The sequence below is a fragment of the Sebastes umbrosus genome, chromosome 1 (assembly GCF_015220745.1).
Source record: "Sebastes umbrosus isolate fSebUmb1 chromosome 1, fSebUmb1.pri, whole genome shotgun sequence".
Lineage (NCBI taxonomy): Eukaryota > Metazoa > Chordata > Actinopteri > Perciformes > Sebastidae > Sebastes > Sebastes umbrosus.
The window spans coordinates 34,285,086-34,301,007 of record NC_051269.1 but is presented as its reverse complement, the minus strand read 5'-3'; the positions used below and the strand labels follow the sequence as shown (position 1 = coordinate 34,301,007).

The window sequence follows — 15,922 nt, the reverse complement described above, 5'->3', positions numbered from 1 at the left end:
TAAAAGTATTTCTATTGATTGACTTGAAGAAAGAAAAAATAGTTTTATCACGTCGTGTTACTGTATGTGTTGTTGAATTGTAAAAACACATTAATCTGTTATACCAACTGGACTCCCTGGATCGTATTTCAGTGTCTCTATCTGAAGATACACGCCCCCACCAACACAGCCTCTTGCCTTGTTTTAATGCAGGGCTGTTTTCGGTCTGAACGCCCACTCAGTCTTGTAACATGCTGAAGTGTTTTCTCATAGCAGATGAAACACGAAGATGTGTGATCCATACGTTACAATCTATTTTAGAGTTTGTGCATTTTCTCAGATTTGTGAATCCTACTGTGTGCGCCATATGGTAACATTCTTGGACATCATGGCAGTCCAGGACACAAAAATAAAAAAACGAATTTGAAAGCAAATATTTGCTGAAGGAAGAGGAAGCGTATCACATTTATTTGCTTAACCCTTCAAACTGCCAGTGAATTCTACTGAAAGTTGGAGTTGGAGAATAGCCTATACATAATGCATCATTCAGTGACAGATTTACTCATACACGACACTGCATGTGGCTCATCAATAATTCCACAGGCAGTCCTCTCTCTCCACCCAGATGTCTTTCTACGTGGGTCGTGGATGCAGTGTGGGAGGAAGCCGGACTCATTCACGGCCACACTCGAGCCCAGACTGAGCCCCGAGCAAAGCCCTCGTCACAGCTGCAGGCCTTCTCCATCGTGGCCTCAGAGCATTAAAGTATTCATGATACTGCCCTCGACCTCACCTAAGGGATTCCACCAAGTCGTGGAGAAAGGTCACTTGTATTTGTACGGTATGTATACCTGCACCGAGGGTCTCCTGAGTGGAGACGGGATGGAGAAGATGAGGTGTTTTTTCATGTGTATGTACTGTATGTGTGGTGATCCCGCAAGACAACGGGATCAACGTAGGCATTTCCACTGTTCCGAAGCTTACGTTGGCCATTATTTTCTTACTTTGAAGAGTTTCCAGTTGGCAGCATTTCATGTCTCAGAATGAGTCTGCTTTAGATTTGGACTGCCTCCAAAAGCATTGGAATTCACTCTGTGTGTGTGTGGGGGGGGGGATCTGCATGAATTTCATTCGTCCCTGAAGGCATAGGATGTTTCTCTGCAGCCACACACACACACACACACACACACACACACACACACACAGCAACCACCAGCGAAGCCGCAGCTCATTAAGGTCTCTGATAGTATAAGAGGCTGAATATTTATGAGCCCGAGTGTGTGTGTGTGTGCGTGTGCATAATGAGTCTGTAGAATAAAGAGTGGGGACAGAAGTGAAGTGTCTGTCAACTGTAGTAATGTGTATGTTATTTCCAATAAGAGATGAGACCCAAGGCTTGGATGGGTGTTTTAATCAGTCATTGTTTCACGACAGAATGTCTAAATACGCTGCTTCCATGAGTTTGGACCACAGACTGTATATAAAAGTTGGACGTAGTTACCGTGATGTCACCCATTGGTTTGTGAATTGCCGTTTTGAAGCTTCGAGTTCGGCATTTTGTCCGTCGCTATCTTGTTGTTTTGCAACCAGAAGTGACACAAGAGGGTGGAGCTAAGTACAACCGAATGCTGGATAAGACGTTTTTAGGCGACCAAAAAATGTTACAGTTAACTTTCATGAACTGAAAACACACTGTGAAAGGGTTAACGTTCTATGACAAAAACACTGACAACTCCCAGACCGGACAACACTGTGGTAACGACCTGTCAATCACAAGGTAGCCACGCCCTAAAGCATACCCTGCTTTATGGTCTATTTGACTCTAAATGGGACCATAATTTACTAAATGAACATCATGCTGTATTAAAGAAGACTTGAAACTAGCAATTGAGACCATAAACTCATATTTACAATGTTTACTGAAGTAATAAATCAAGTGAGAAGTAGGCTCATTTTCTCATAGACTTCTATACAATCAGACTTCTCTTTGCAACCAGAGGAGTCGCCCCCTGCTGGCTATTAGAAAGAATGCAAGTTTAAAGCTGGGGACACACCAAGCCGACATCAAAGAATTACGTCGCCTTTGTTTTGGCCAAAAAGTTGCACCCGAACACACACCAAAAAAGACTACAACCGATTGCCAATTACCACATACGCTCTACGCCTGCATGAGATAAATAACTCTCCAACCCAGCAGGTAGCAGTAGTCTGTATTTGTCATTCAAAAAGGGAAACCAGAAGACCGAGAACTGCGGATATAAAAGGTGTTGTTATGATACGTACATGAAATAAAGCATCATTTGCCGACCATTTTCACACCACTCTCACTCACCACTTAGCTACATTCCAGAAGTTCGTGTCGTTGTGAAAATATCCGTGTATTAGAACGATCAGATGAGATGAAGATGAAAAATGAGAAGAGCCTTCTGTGTTTTTCCTCTTGACTTTACTCGTTTGCTTGCTTTTCTCACATCCGTTTCTCTTCTCTTGCACTGATTCGCTTCAGCTGAAGAGCCAATCAGAGTGATTTCTCTCACCGACGGGCGCCGGCAGCGATTCTACATGCTGAATCTGCCGAAAAAACTCAGACTCGCGACAGATGCTTGGCCAACCGTTGGCTTGGTGCGTCAGGGCCTTTAGGCACTTCCTCATTGGCTGCTTTTTTCAGACCTGGAGGTTGCCCACTGGTTTTGACTGGCAAGGGGTGGTTGAAAGATCTCCTATTACAGCACTCAAATCTTCTGCTAATGTCTATGTATCAACAACACTACTGTGAGTAAGTCAAACCACAAAAGATAGGAACTTTTGCTTTAATGACTTGCAACTACAAAATGCAAAATGTGTTTCCAGGTTTTGTTCATTTTGTGCAAATAAATAACACTATGAACTACTGATGAAACTTGAATAAATGACCGCTCATCACAATAATAAACACATCCCACTCCTGGGCAGACGCTACAGAGGTCAGACTGGTGACTCTGTCGCATAAACACGCACTGACAATGACGCTTTGGTTGTTTTTTTTCACACTGGTGACAATCAACGCACAAATTACCCTGGAGGGCAAAGATATTGAAGGAGAATAATGACATGTTAGCTTCTTAGATTGTGCCAACCATCTATGTAGGCTGCCACTCTGCCTGCTGATGTCTGCAGTCCTAGCATAGCTGAAGACATGAGGGCTTGTCGTCCTGCCGTCACAGAAAGTAATTTGCAGATAATCGTATTTGTACGGTATGGAAAAAAACAACTCCCACAGTTAGAATTAGTCAGGCTAGAAAATCCATCACAATGAACATGAAGCATTCACTTAGTTTTGTCAGTGTGACTGTCACTATTCTTTCATTTTCTTGCGACCATAAGATCAGTTTTTTTGTATTCCGTGATAATTTGTGTGCGTTTAGACTTGAACTCGCTAAAGGGCTACAGAGTGTGACGACACGGCTGGATGTGTGTGATTTAATGTGGGGTGGCACACACTCCACAGTTCTTTTGGGTTAGCCAGCCGTATAGTGACAAGTGCACCGCAGTGAAAGGGCGATGGCCCAGTAGGGCACTGGAAAGGGGGGCAGGAGGTCAGTGGATTGCATTAAGTAATCATACACAGTGACTGTTTTGTTCTTCCATAATGTGTTTCACAAAGATGCTCTAACAGCTGTGTTAGGGTCAGAATATACTGAGCAGCAAAAGAGAATATGTTAAATAGAGAAAATGAGTTAAACAGAGCTTAATAAGAGCAGAATAAACAAGTCTTCCCGTGATGCTTAATCATGCATTTAGATTTAATGAGATGCAAAATTCAAAGGCAGTATAAATGAATACAAGGCCAATGGAAACATGAACAGATGCAAAGAGACATGAACGGATAAAATTTCCCTCCAGGCGGCGTGAATTGTGGCGAAGACGCTCAACTTGTAAACATCTTAACACCGAGAAAAAAATTCATTGAGTCGTACAGTGTGACGTGACTCCATTAACGCACAGAGATGGGAGCACAAAGGGATAGGGCCTGTAGGAAAAACAAAAGAAACAACTGGAGCCAGATGCATAAAACTCTGTGTAGATTCACAATTAAAACTCAGACAGACGGAGATACACAATGCATACGCAATCTTTTTGTCAGATTTATAAAGCCGCTCGTTCGCCTGGTTTTGTTTTATACATCTAAATTTATTTCCACTCCCACGGGTAGCCATTAACGGATGTAGGAACACCCTTAAACACCTGTTTGCATATCAATGATTGTGTGTTCCCACTCCACCACTGATTAGACCTGTCAATGTGAAGAACGGCAAAGATTGACGACCGATTGTGTCGTGTGTGCATGGTTTTTGCGTGTACATATTGTTTATACATCTGGACCCTGGAGTTGGTGGTAAGTTTTAAACTCAGTCGGTAGCAAAACTTACTTGTACTTCAGACTAACATAGCACAGCGGTGAAATTGGCACAAATAACGGCAAGGCATATACTATGCTTTGTGTTGAGTCTCTGTGGACCTGAAGAGCTCAGCCAATCTCAAATAAGGAGACGGTGTCACGGTGACTATGTCTATTTTTTTTTACAAAGATCTGAGGCTCCAGTAGATATGAGAGAAAGAAATCCTGTTACACAGTATATGAAGGTTTAGTTATGCAAAACCCCCATAGGTACTCTAGGATCAATATTGTAAATGTGTGAAATATCACCTTTCCTTAATGTTGACAAGTGTGGCATGAGAAAGAGGCTACAGAAATGATCAAAAAATATATATTTTTATGGGTCTTTTAACTCAACTTGAGATTTGACAGGAAATATGAAGCAAGAGAGGGAAAAGTGACATGCTGACATGGAAAAGTGTCCAATGTGGGTCTGATTGGGGTTATTTGGTATGTGCTTTAGGCTGCTGGGTCACCGGGACATTCAGAAATCACTGTTTCTAAGGTAGTTTTCTGCAGCTTCCACAGTCAGCATCGGTGATCTTCTGTTCACATTAATGAAAAATACAGTAATTCAATAAAAAACTTGGACTAACTTGTCCATCCATCCTGTATATTTTCTACACCCACTTATTTTGTTCAGTGTTGCCGGAGCCTATCCCAGCATGCATTGTTAGAGCAAAAGGAACGGGTTGCCGGTGTGTCACAGGGCTAGCACACTTACTCTGTAGTCAAAATTATCAAACATTTTTCTATTACAAACAGGTTTCCTTCCCTTAAAAAACCTGTGCATGCCATGATATCGTCCTCTGATAATGTTGAGAAGTGGTCCGGTTCCACCGTACCACAACAAGAAACTGATGTCCTTGTAGTGGAGGTGCAAAATGGCCAGAAGCGAATAAGATTCCCTTAATAAGCTGCTGCAGACAGAAGGTGTTAAATTAGCTCGGGAGGAGATAACACATTTGTTTGTCCTGTTCCGAGGACGAACCATCGCCCGTACGTACAGTTTAATGATGTTACACTCCGGGTAGGTGATTATTGAATTAAAGCATAACTTTCAATCAATTATCACATAAACCAATTACTGCAAAGACCTGTGAAGGACTTTTTATTTTTTCTCATTACGGCCTGTTAATGTCAGTCAGAAATTCTGTTTAATGTTGCTCTCTGTGATCATGGAGCATAGTGACAGACCTGGATGGCATCATCTGTTGAATAAAGGATGTGCACTTTTATCCTTTTTTGACATGCAAAGAAAGGGCAAATCCTCATAAAAATGACCAAATATGATCAAAATGACCCTGTTTTATTTTTTTTACTTATGATACCGTCACTTCTTAACCTCTAACACCACACAGGCACAGTCAATTCCACAGTAAAGGCCTTTACACAGCGCGGACGTGACGAATAAACAACACGAAAATGAGAAATACTCGCCTGCTAATATTTTCCATCAAAACTATTCATACCAGCAGCGATGCAAATTTGCAACAGTTGTAATTTTTCCATAAAACATTTGAATAGCTTCATGCAGGCAGAGGACCAACTACTGGGATCCTATTGATCCAGAGCAGCGTCTGCCAGTCTGTCTGAGGTAAATTGTTGTATAGCCTAAACTACTGTAAGCTATTTTATTGAGTTTCCTTTTAGCAAAATGCTCTGAGCTAATTAGCCTCCTATAAACAGTTATGTGGAGTATCTAGGGCTTTTATTGTGAAAGATAAAAACAGAAGGATCTGGTTTGTGCTGCCTTGTTCAAGGCTTATTGAAAGATGGGTTATGACACATGCGCAGTGTAACTGGAGCTGCTGTCGTGCGTCGCTATTAGCTCAATTTCGGCGAGTGCAGACCAGATTTTACCGTTCATATGTTGTACCCTAATGATACAACCCGATGATGACACGTGACATCTCCTCTTATAACCATCCTTGCCTTTGTCAAGGTTGAAAGGAATAATAAGTTTTGACTGCGGAGCCTCCGTGGTGTTGCACACTATAGTGCACATATTGAATATGTCTATTCTGCACAACGTGATTGATTGATGACTTTATTCGCAGTGTGACAGCTCAGAAAAATCAATCTTGTTGAATTAAGAATTATGTTGCTTTTTCGACGCACAATATTCGTGTTCTGTGTAAAAGGTCGTGTTTAAGGTATTTAAGGCCTTAAATCATCAAAATTCACTCATATTGCTACAACCAATCAAATGGGATCTCATGACTAGCATGGAGGGATGGCTGAACACACCATGCAAGTACTGAATGTGAGCAAGTGCATGCAATACCATCTATGACACGATGCACAACAATAGTGGGCCAAATGCTGTTAGCTACATTAACTACAAATCACAAATAATAATACAAAATTACGATGGATAACGTGTTCACTTACACTGCTGAATGGACATACTTGTATTGTATTATGTAGAATAAATAGTTTGGTATCACTTTAAACCTCAATCTCATTCTGTATAAAGTTAATTGGACCACATATTTCCAAATAATATAATATAACAATACGTCACATATTATGTTCTGTCTCATCTGTAATCTTAGAACTAATCTCAATGTCCTTATAGAGCAATACCAGGTAAAACGGTGTCTCCTGGGTGCTAACGATGCCTGGGAACTCCCAAAACTCCTTAACACCAAACTACACAGTGCAAAAAGACAAGTGATCTTTCAACAGATTTTGCAGGAGTCATGAATGTTTGTCACTCACAATTTAAAGACAGGTGTAGACTTTGATATGAATATCATAAATATTTGAAGCTCCCAAAACCATGAATCAAATTAATCTTTCTCATCGGATGTTGTTGTATCTTCTGTGTTGATGCAGTTGAAGAGAAAGTCCGCCGACACTGTCTTAGTTGTATAACAAATTTATTACAATAAGTTCAGTATCGTAAACAAGTAACACGTTACTTGGAGAGCCTCCAGCCGAATAATGAGAAAAACTCTCTCGAACGTATACAGACAGCTCCTTAAATACCGAGCTTGTTCTGGTCAAACACTTAGTTTCCTCATATGGTTTTAGGAGAGGGACAAATAAAAATAGAAACACCTCTTTTTTACCTTGACCAGATGTCTCTTCAACTCTGACCCAGGCCTCCCAGGACCCTGCTGACTTAGCATTTGGTATATCTTTACCTTGACCAGATGTCTCTTCAACTCTGACCCAGCTCTAAATCAGGAAGGCCCAAACAACAACTAACATTCCAATATACTCTCCTAATACAAACCATCTATATAAATATGCTGCATCTAACAGCAGACACCTCAATGTCAAAGTGATTGTGAACATGAGGCTCATACAAATGGTATCCGTTCAATAGCGATTAAATATTAACACAGGTCTGTAAAACCTCTTGAGGTTGCTCTCAGAAAGAAAAATGCTCTGCATTTTCCCAAAGGAAATTTTGTCCGTCTGTGTTTGCTGACAGTGACAGTGAGATACTGTCACAAATTAAAGCTTGTACTGTTTATGGTTACAGCGGCTTGTTTATCACCACCACCAAAAATAAGCAAAAGTCAATTTGTTAATTAGTGAGTAATTTGTTGGACTAATTGTCAGTTTTATTGATGGTATGCAAGTTTAATTATGATCATTTGCTGACTTCTTTGTGTATGGCAGTCAAGCAGCCGGTGGCTCATTATGATGAGCAACATAAGAAGGATGGAGAAGGGTGGTGTTCAATATAAAGGCTGTTGGGGGTGATGCTGTAGGGCTGGAGAGAAAACTGATAACTCAAGGGGACATGCTGGTGTTTAAGTCACTCAGTGGGGTCGTCTCACTGCTGCAGATGAAAGATCCGCTTTAATGTGCTTCTGCTGCTTCTAATCACGGAAATAGAAAGAAACCCAGACAGGGTTAACCCACTAAAATAAAATAGGGCCAAAGGTTTTGCCCTTTGGAAAAATTTAAAAAGTTTTGGGCACCCTGGACTTTTAAACCCCAAAAGGCACAATTAGACCACACTGGCAACCATCATAACACATTTGAAGTTTTCAAGTTAAATAGTTTCTGAGTTCTGCTCCGGAAACGAAAGTGTGCCACTCGAACGGACGGAAGGACAGAAGGACGGACGGACGGAATGACGGACACCCGTCACTACATTGTCGTGGGGGTATAATAAAGAGAGATGACAGTTTGCATTTCCCAACGCATTTTGTACTGTTGTCTTATTTGAAAACTAACTTTAGTGCATCCTGATGATCATCTTGGGCAAATATGCTTGCTTTATGCAAAAGTATGTATGTATATATTTATTATTGGAAATCAATTAACACAAAACAACGACAAATATTGTCCAGAAAACCCTCACAGGTACTGCATATATTCAATCTAGCTTTAAAACTGAGCCTCCGAAAGATTGACTAGTGGCCAGGTCTGACGGCAGCCCCCGTCGGATTTTTAAGAGGTTAATTAAAAATTGCAAGTTGCGTTATTGCGTTAAATAAATTAGTGGCGTTAAAAGAAATTTGCGTTAACTTTGACAACACTAGTAAATAGGTGATTGTTTGTTTACACATTAGCTTCTTTATAAGGTCATTGCTGTGTTTACAGCTTGTTGCCCCTAAGTGGCTGAAAATATCTAATGATGCAGGTTTAACATAGTTCCTGGGTGGAATTTGAAGGGACATTTTGGATGTGGAACTGCAGCCCCGGAACTTAAATTGTATCTACAGTATATATCTTCAAAAATGCAAGAATGGTTCCTGAAAAATACATATTTCTGTGGTCAAAAAGGTTTGTTGGCCATGAGGAAATCAACCAGTAAGATAGTTATCGTGTGAGTCAATAACATCCTGCACAGTTGTACCTCATTCAGTGTAATCTGAATCAATAGCATGCTGCCAACAGTAGGTCAGTATTCCTACAGACAGTTAATTGGATTTAAATTGAATACGGCAGACTATCGACTCCTTTTCTCTTGTGAGGACACCTCGTGTCAAAGCAGTTTGTTGCTCAGGGAAAGGAAGATGTGATGGAGATAAGACTACGCTGCAGTGGGACTCATCTCAAGGGTACATAATGTTGCTATACGTATGTCAGGATGTACAATGAACGTCAGAAAAGCTGCTTTGTTAGTGGTTTTATTCTATTATGGTTAATCATTGTTAATTTCTTGCATGTTTTAAAGTTTTATTAGTTTGTTGTGTGCAGTAATTATTTGCATGGAAATCATCACATATTGCTCTGAAGTGGAATTCTGCATTATCTGCTCAACAAGCTGCCAACAGAGACACTCCCATCTAATGAATAAGTAATTACTAAACTAAGCTGTTTGATGCAAAGTGCTCCATCATTTAGCGACAGATCTGCTGCCAGCGCAGGAATGTGCTCCCGCTGACAGCAATGCCTTTTCATGTCAACTTAGCCGGCCTTGTGGGGTTCCTACACATCAACCGAGGATAACAGAGCTCTTGTCAGGAGCATTACATTTACGGCTAGGCAACTAGAATTTTGGCTTAGGAAAAAATGTAATTCGATGAGTGGATAATTTTGGTCTAAGATTGTCAAAACTTCTCTAAAAATGGCAAAATTACAGTTTTTGTAGAGAAAAACACAAATGTCATATTAAATCACTCTATTTCCTCATTCACAACATCTCTTACTAAAAGGCAGGAAAAGGGTATTCAATATCGGCTCTATATATACCTACACAAATATACTATGAACTGCTTATCTTTGACCTGTTAAACTGTAGGAGATAATGTCCATCCACCACACTCACAACGGTGTTTCAATGTCAACTACAGACTATATGTACAGTTCTTTATCCTCTACATGAAAATTATATGGTGGATAAACACACTGCTTTGTCTTTTTTCTGCAAATCTTTGCTTTTTAATGTGTCCCATTTGGGAAGTCTTTTGAGAGACTAATCGAAAAACATCAGGATTACAAATGCAAAAGTAACAAATGGACAGTAAAAGATATCTTTAGTGCAGAAGTGAACTGCTAGTGGTACATACTGTATTTACATTCTTGTACTGTGAAGTTGCTGATTTATTCAGTAAACTATCTGTGGTAGACAACTTACTTTATATCAAGATTATAAGAAGAGACATTTCCTTGAAGTCAAGATGAAATGAAAAATGCCTTTTTAACCCTTTTAGATCCCATCCCCGGTCATATTGTGCACCTTTATATCAAAATCCAGTCATCTTTTCTTCCTGTGTAACAAAATATGACCTAAGCTAGTACCAACCAGTTTCAACCACTAATATCATGACATCCATCCATCAATCAATCTGCAACTTTTAGCAACAAGGGAGGTGTGTGTGTTGTAGCTCCGTATCGCGCTACATTCTAAGCCCGCCCACATTTTAGCAGTCCAATCAAATGTGAAGGATTTAATTTAAATCCATCTTGTAACAGTACAACGCTCAAATATTCTGTTTCACCGGAGTATACTCCCGGTACAGAGGCTAAAAACACTCTTAACTTCTGTTTCACTGGGATGATATAGCTGACATAAAGGTCCTTTTCAATTAAAATACTGACAATAATCCAATCTCAGAAAGAGGCTGATGATAAAATCAAACCTCTGAAAGCCCAGGTATTGAAAGAAAACAGTTCAAATAGCACGAAGGTTGGAGAGAATTTTAATGACGGATAAAAGTTAAAAACCGCCCCTGAAGTAAAACTGAATGTACCTTGTGATTATTTATATTAAGAGCAGCCTCATGCCCAGAATCAGACATGTTTGGTTGATTCAAAGCAGAAATACTCACCGAGATGATGGCAGCCAGAGTCTCTATGGCCCCGGTGCTCAGTGTGATGTAGGGGATGATGTTCTCGCCAAAGCCTGCTTCCCGAAGGATCCCACTGGTGTAGTACCAGATCTATGAAAAATAATATATATTCAAAATATATAGCCACAGTGTATATATATAGGCAATTGACAGAAATTATGGATTTTGATGAGCTGAAGCACTGATGCTGCAAATCAGTTGCACTGCAGCACAATCAGCCTCTGTAACATCATCACCGAGTCACTCTCAGACTATAATATTTACTGGAGTCATTTGACAGCTCTGATGGTGATATAAAAAATAAAGACCTCCAGAGTGATCTAAATTAAATTCCTGTCTTCTTGGAATAAAAATGTATGTAAATGAAGTCGTGTTCATATCTATGATAATTCAGATGAACTTAGTGATTCCTAGCTTCGCGTTATATCAATCAAAAGCCCATCAAACTGATCAAATGTGAAAATATGAAAAATTGAGCACAACTATTAGTCTTTATGATATTCATCCTGAATATGAATTTGGGGACAAGCTAAGAATCCATTTGCATGCATTGCATACAGCCTACAAATACGTCAAAGAACAAGCGTGTTTGCATACTTTAATTCAGGAATTTTATTTTTAAAAAAAAGTTATTTCTATAAAATGGTCACTACATTGTGAAAGTAGTACATCAAACAGGTCATCTGAAAAAAATCATGTGTCTCTGTGTCCTCCGGTGCTCCTAACGGCATCTGAGAGATTTTACTGACCGGAGGAAAACAAGCAGTAAGAGCTGATCTGAGGTCTGCCTTCCATCTGCTGTCTATGAGAGCCGGCTGTCAATCACTTGCGAACTCCGACCAAACGGTGAAAATAGTCAGTGCTGATCAAATATGAATCAATATTATGTTACGTTAATGCCTATTTCTCTCCTCAGATGTTTTCAGAATCATCTTGTAGTGTACAGTTTAGCTGTAAAATGACAAAGTTTGTGACACCGCCGCCATTGTGAAATCTTGTGAAGGAACGCCAAGTTCCGGTCACATGACCGGAGCACAGCCAATAGGAACGCTCTCTCTCTCTGAAATGACCTGTGATTGGTCAAAGTCTCCTGTCATGGGAAATTTTTTAAAGCCTGAAAACAGAGCCATGAGGAGGTGCAGAAGTCTAGTTTCCTCTCAGAACACTTGAACTACAATATGCTGAAAGGTTATTATGGAATTTTTTCCCAATGATGCCAAAAATATACTGCCTACTGCCACTTTAATAGACACTTGGAAGTTTGAAACTGCATCTTTTTCAATAAACAGGAGCTCACTTGTCTGCTCCACATGGATTTAAATACAAGACAGTTTCATTCTTTAAAGGTTATAACTTTTCTAATTTAAAGTTTTTGCCAATCATTGAGGTTCCTCTACATCATTCCTCATGGAGATGGAATTTACATAATCTAAAGTTAGTTTTTCTCAGTTCACTGTTGTCATCCTCTTTATTTTAAGTGCCAGATGGCAGCAATAAGCAGCAACTCTTCTCCTCATGCAGGCGTATTCCTGGCAAACACTGGCATCTATATGCCCAACATATCATTACCACCCACCAACTGCACTTCAACATGTCAGGTGGAGGACGGTTAAACATCTCTTCCAGTCAACAAAGTGCACAACAGAGTGACTCAAAGTGATTTCTCCATGCCAACGGGTTCCCAAACACAGTGGTGTATGCAACCTAAATAGAGACTGATCCACTCTAACTGGGGCAAGAAAACTGGCTTCATAAGACCTCCTATTTTATGATAAATATGTCTACACTTTTTAACCTTTTTTAACAAAAAAGCAAGTGAAAGAAAATATTTACGCATGCATAATTTTCAAACATAACCTTTGCCTATAAAAAAATAACTTATTTTTAAAAGAAACAACAAATATGGGGTCACACCTGTGCATGCACAGACCCACGGGGCACTGCAATGTGTGCTACACCTGATCCACAGTCACTTTGTCACTGACAGGACTGTGATAGGACTTTAGCAGTCACATGTCAACCTGGCTGCGGCTACAGCGAGAAGGAGTTGTTTCTCAGCTCAATAAAAGCCTTCTGGAGCAGTAAAAGGAAGTGTTATGTTTGTCTTGACAAAACTACAGCTCCAATGTAAGGGGTGTGCTTGTCAATATTGTTATATTAACAATGGATCAAACGAGGGGTTGCTTATAGGGATGAACCCACAGTAAATGTTCAACCAACTCTGCAGTTCCACTCAGCTCTACATAGTCGGGGTGTCACGATTTTGATTCTAAATCCAAAATCAATCGGAATGAGCTTTCGATTTTGACCTTCGAAGTCAAAAGCAGGATTAGCAATTCTCCCAGTATTCTTTTTTGTCTCCATCCCTGCTTACTTGTGCGGATCCGAAGGTCTGAATAACAAAAAGAAAAACCCCTCAAAGACAACATAGCACGGCATACAGGTAGCCTGCCCTGCAGCTGCAATTTGAGACACCACGGCCACTGCCGGAGTCGGAGATGACGGAGAAATAAGAGAACTGTAAAATCACCCTTCTTCCCTGAAGTCACCGGTTGGCAACATTTTGTCTTCCCTGTGAGTTTTGTAAACAACAAATGTGTCGTTGACAGAAAATCTACAGTTTGTGGGCTGCAGAAGATTTAGAGACATCAGCAACCAAAGAAAAAAGAGCTCATCGAACTGTTTGGTGATTTCAGTCGCTTAAAGCCGTTTGCGTATCTACAGCACCAAATGAGTTTGGGTGGAGACCAAAACAGAGCTAAAAGAAGAGTGAATATTAAGCTTGTATTCGTAGACTCCAAATAAATGCTAATGTTGCTCCGTGTCTGCTGAATGTGTAAATAGGATGCGGTTTTACTAACAGTTGTATAAGGTAACAATATGCCAGTGTTGTGTTCTCAACTTGTTTTGCTGCCCTCAAGTGGCTAAAAAATATAAAATAATGTTGCTTTAAGAATACTGCGCTGTTTGCCTGAGATAGAACTTGCTAAGATCAGAGAGCCAGGGTTTTAACTGAGGATGTTTTGATGGTCTGGTAAGAAGAAAGCAGAATGGCTCTTTCTTTTATCTGAGTAACTCTAGTTAGAGGAAACACTTTTCAATTTCCTGGCACAAATCTCTGACAATTTTGAGGTGTGACTGGAGGTGTGACAGAGCATCTTCAAGAAAGTCTCTGGCTGATATGCAGCATGGTTGTCATGCAAACGGTGTTGAAAGAAGGTACAGTATATTTATAATTACAAGTTAATTTTTATAATTACATACATACCAAAGACATTGCTGATTTTTTAAAGTAGAAAAAAAAAGTGTCCTAAATATAACGCACTGTAAGATAAGTAAGAACAGGATTCCGCCGACAATGGGAGAAAAGTGTAATAATAATCTTACAGCGTTGAGGCCACAGAGCTGATAGCAGGCCATGCTGACGATGATGGTGATGAGCTGCCAGCGAACAGCTGGGCTCCTCAGCAGCTGTAACACAGAGGCGGTGTGTAGGTTGTCCTGAGCTCGAGACTCCGCGTGGACCTCCTCCAGCTCCCGGGACACATCTTTCTTCCCCAAAAACCTCTGGAAGGCTGACACACACACACACACACACACATATAAACACACAGTGTTAAAAAATATCCACAAATAAATACAACAATAATGCTGAGATCAAAGAAGTTGAGGATTTACTCCAAAGCAAATGAAGACGTATCCTCATAAATGGATCAATGTGTTAAAAACTGAACACCCACTCAGACTAAACTGAAATTGGTTTTCTGTCGCTTTATCGAGTGTCCATGATTAGAGTAAACTGGGTCCCACTCTTGTATCTTTATGATGTGTAATCTGTATTATGTCTGTTGCTTTGGTTTGTTTGGCCTCCATAAAGTGAGAATAGAGTAATGCAGACTCAATGTTAATCAGCTCCCAGGTCAGTCTTTTCTTCTTATTTGTTTTTTCTATTATAATTTATTTAGTTTCATATTACTTTTCTTATCTGTGTCAGAGTTTGTTTGTTTTTTTGACTTTGTTTTGAAACTAATTATTTTTATTCAAATATTGTTATTTATATGGTTTTGTTCATGTTTTTTTTGTATGTGTTATTAAATAAATCAGTACCCAGTGGAGTCATTGACTCCTTGAGGTGGAGAACCTTTTGTGGAAAACAGAATCAGCAGAGTTATTGATTGCAATTCAAGGCTCTGTTTATTTACAGGCTTTCAAGTTGATGTGTCTGAGTGGCTGAAATATTTGCTGTTTTTAATCTCACCTTTTATTTATTTTTTTTCTATAAAACTATCTGTGTGTTTTGCAACTGTAATGAGAAAGGAAATGCATTCAACCCATGTGTTATAGGCCTCAGGGATACAGTGCACACAATGCATGTTGATGAGAACAATGAATGTAAACATAACTGATTGTTAACAAGAGAACTGCACAGGATGCCTCTGTAGTCAAACAGAGTTGTGACATACGCCGAGGCTACATTCTGGGCCCGTCATGTTCTCATTATAAAGAGGACCTATTGTGTTTATTTTCATTATTAAAACATGTTTACATGCTTTAATGTTTAAAAAAACGCTTCACTTCTCATACCGGCTGTGCCGCAGCAGCTCTTTTCACCCGCTGTCTGAAACGCTCTGTTTGAGCTCCTGCTCTGATTGGTCAACCGAACCAAACTCTTCGGACTCCGCTCCAGCTCCGCTCTAACTAGCTTTGTTTAAGGGCGTGCCAAACTATCCGCTAGGCAGGTATTATGCAAATGTGTTACTCG

The 15,922-nt window shown here is 40.0% G+C and overlaps 1 protein-coding gene across 5 annotated transcripts in view; it reads right to left on the bottom strand.

The window, feature by feature from the left end:
* slc2a9l2 (solute carrier family 2 member 9, like 2) overlaps nucleotides 1–15,922 on the bottom strand; it is a 139,917-nt gene that overhangs the window by 64,861 nt on the left and 59,134 nt on the right. For all 5 annotated transcript variants that reach the window (XM_037781709.1, XM_037781728.1, XM_037781718.1 and 2 more), the window contains 2 exons: nucleotides 14,548–14,735; nucleotides 11,140–11,250 (listed from right to left, as the gene is read on the bottom strand). In XM_037781709.1, the coding sequence (XP_037637637.1) occupies nucleotides 11,140–11,250; nucleotides 14,548–14,735 (299 nt within the window). The remainder of the gene's footprint in view (nucleotides 1–11,139; nucleotides 11,251–14,547; nucleotides 14,736–15,922) is intronic.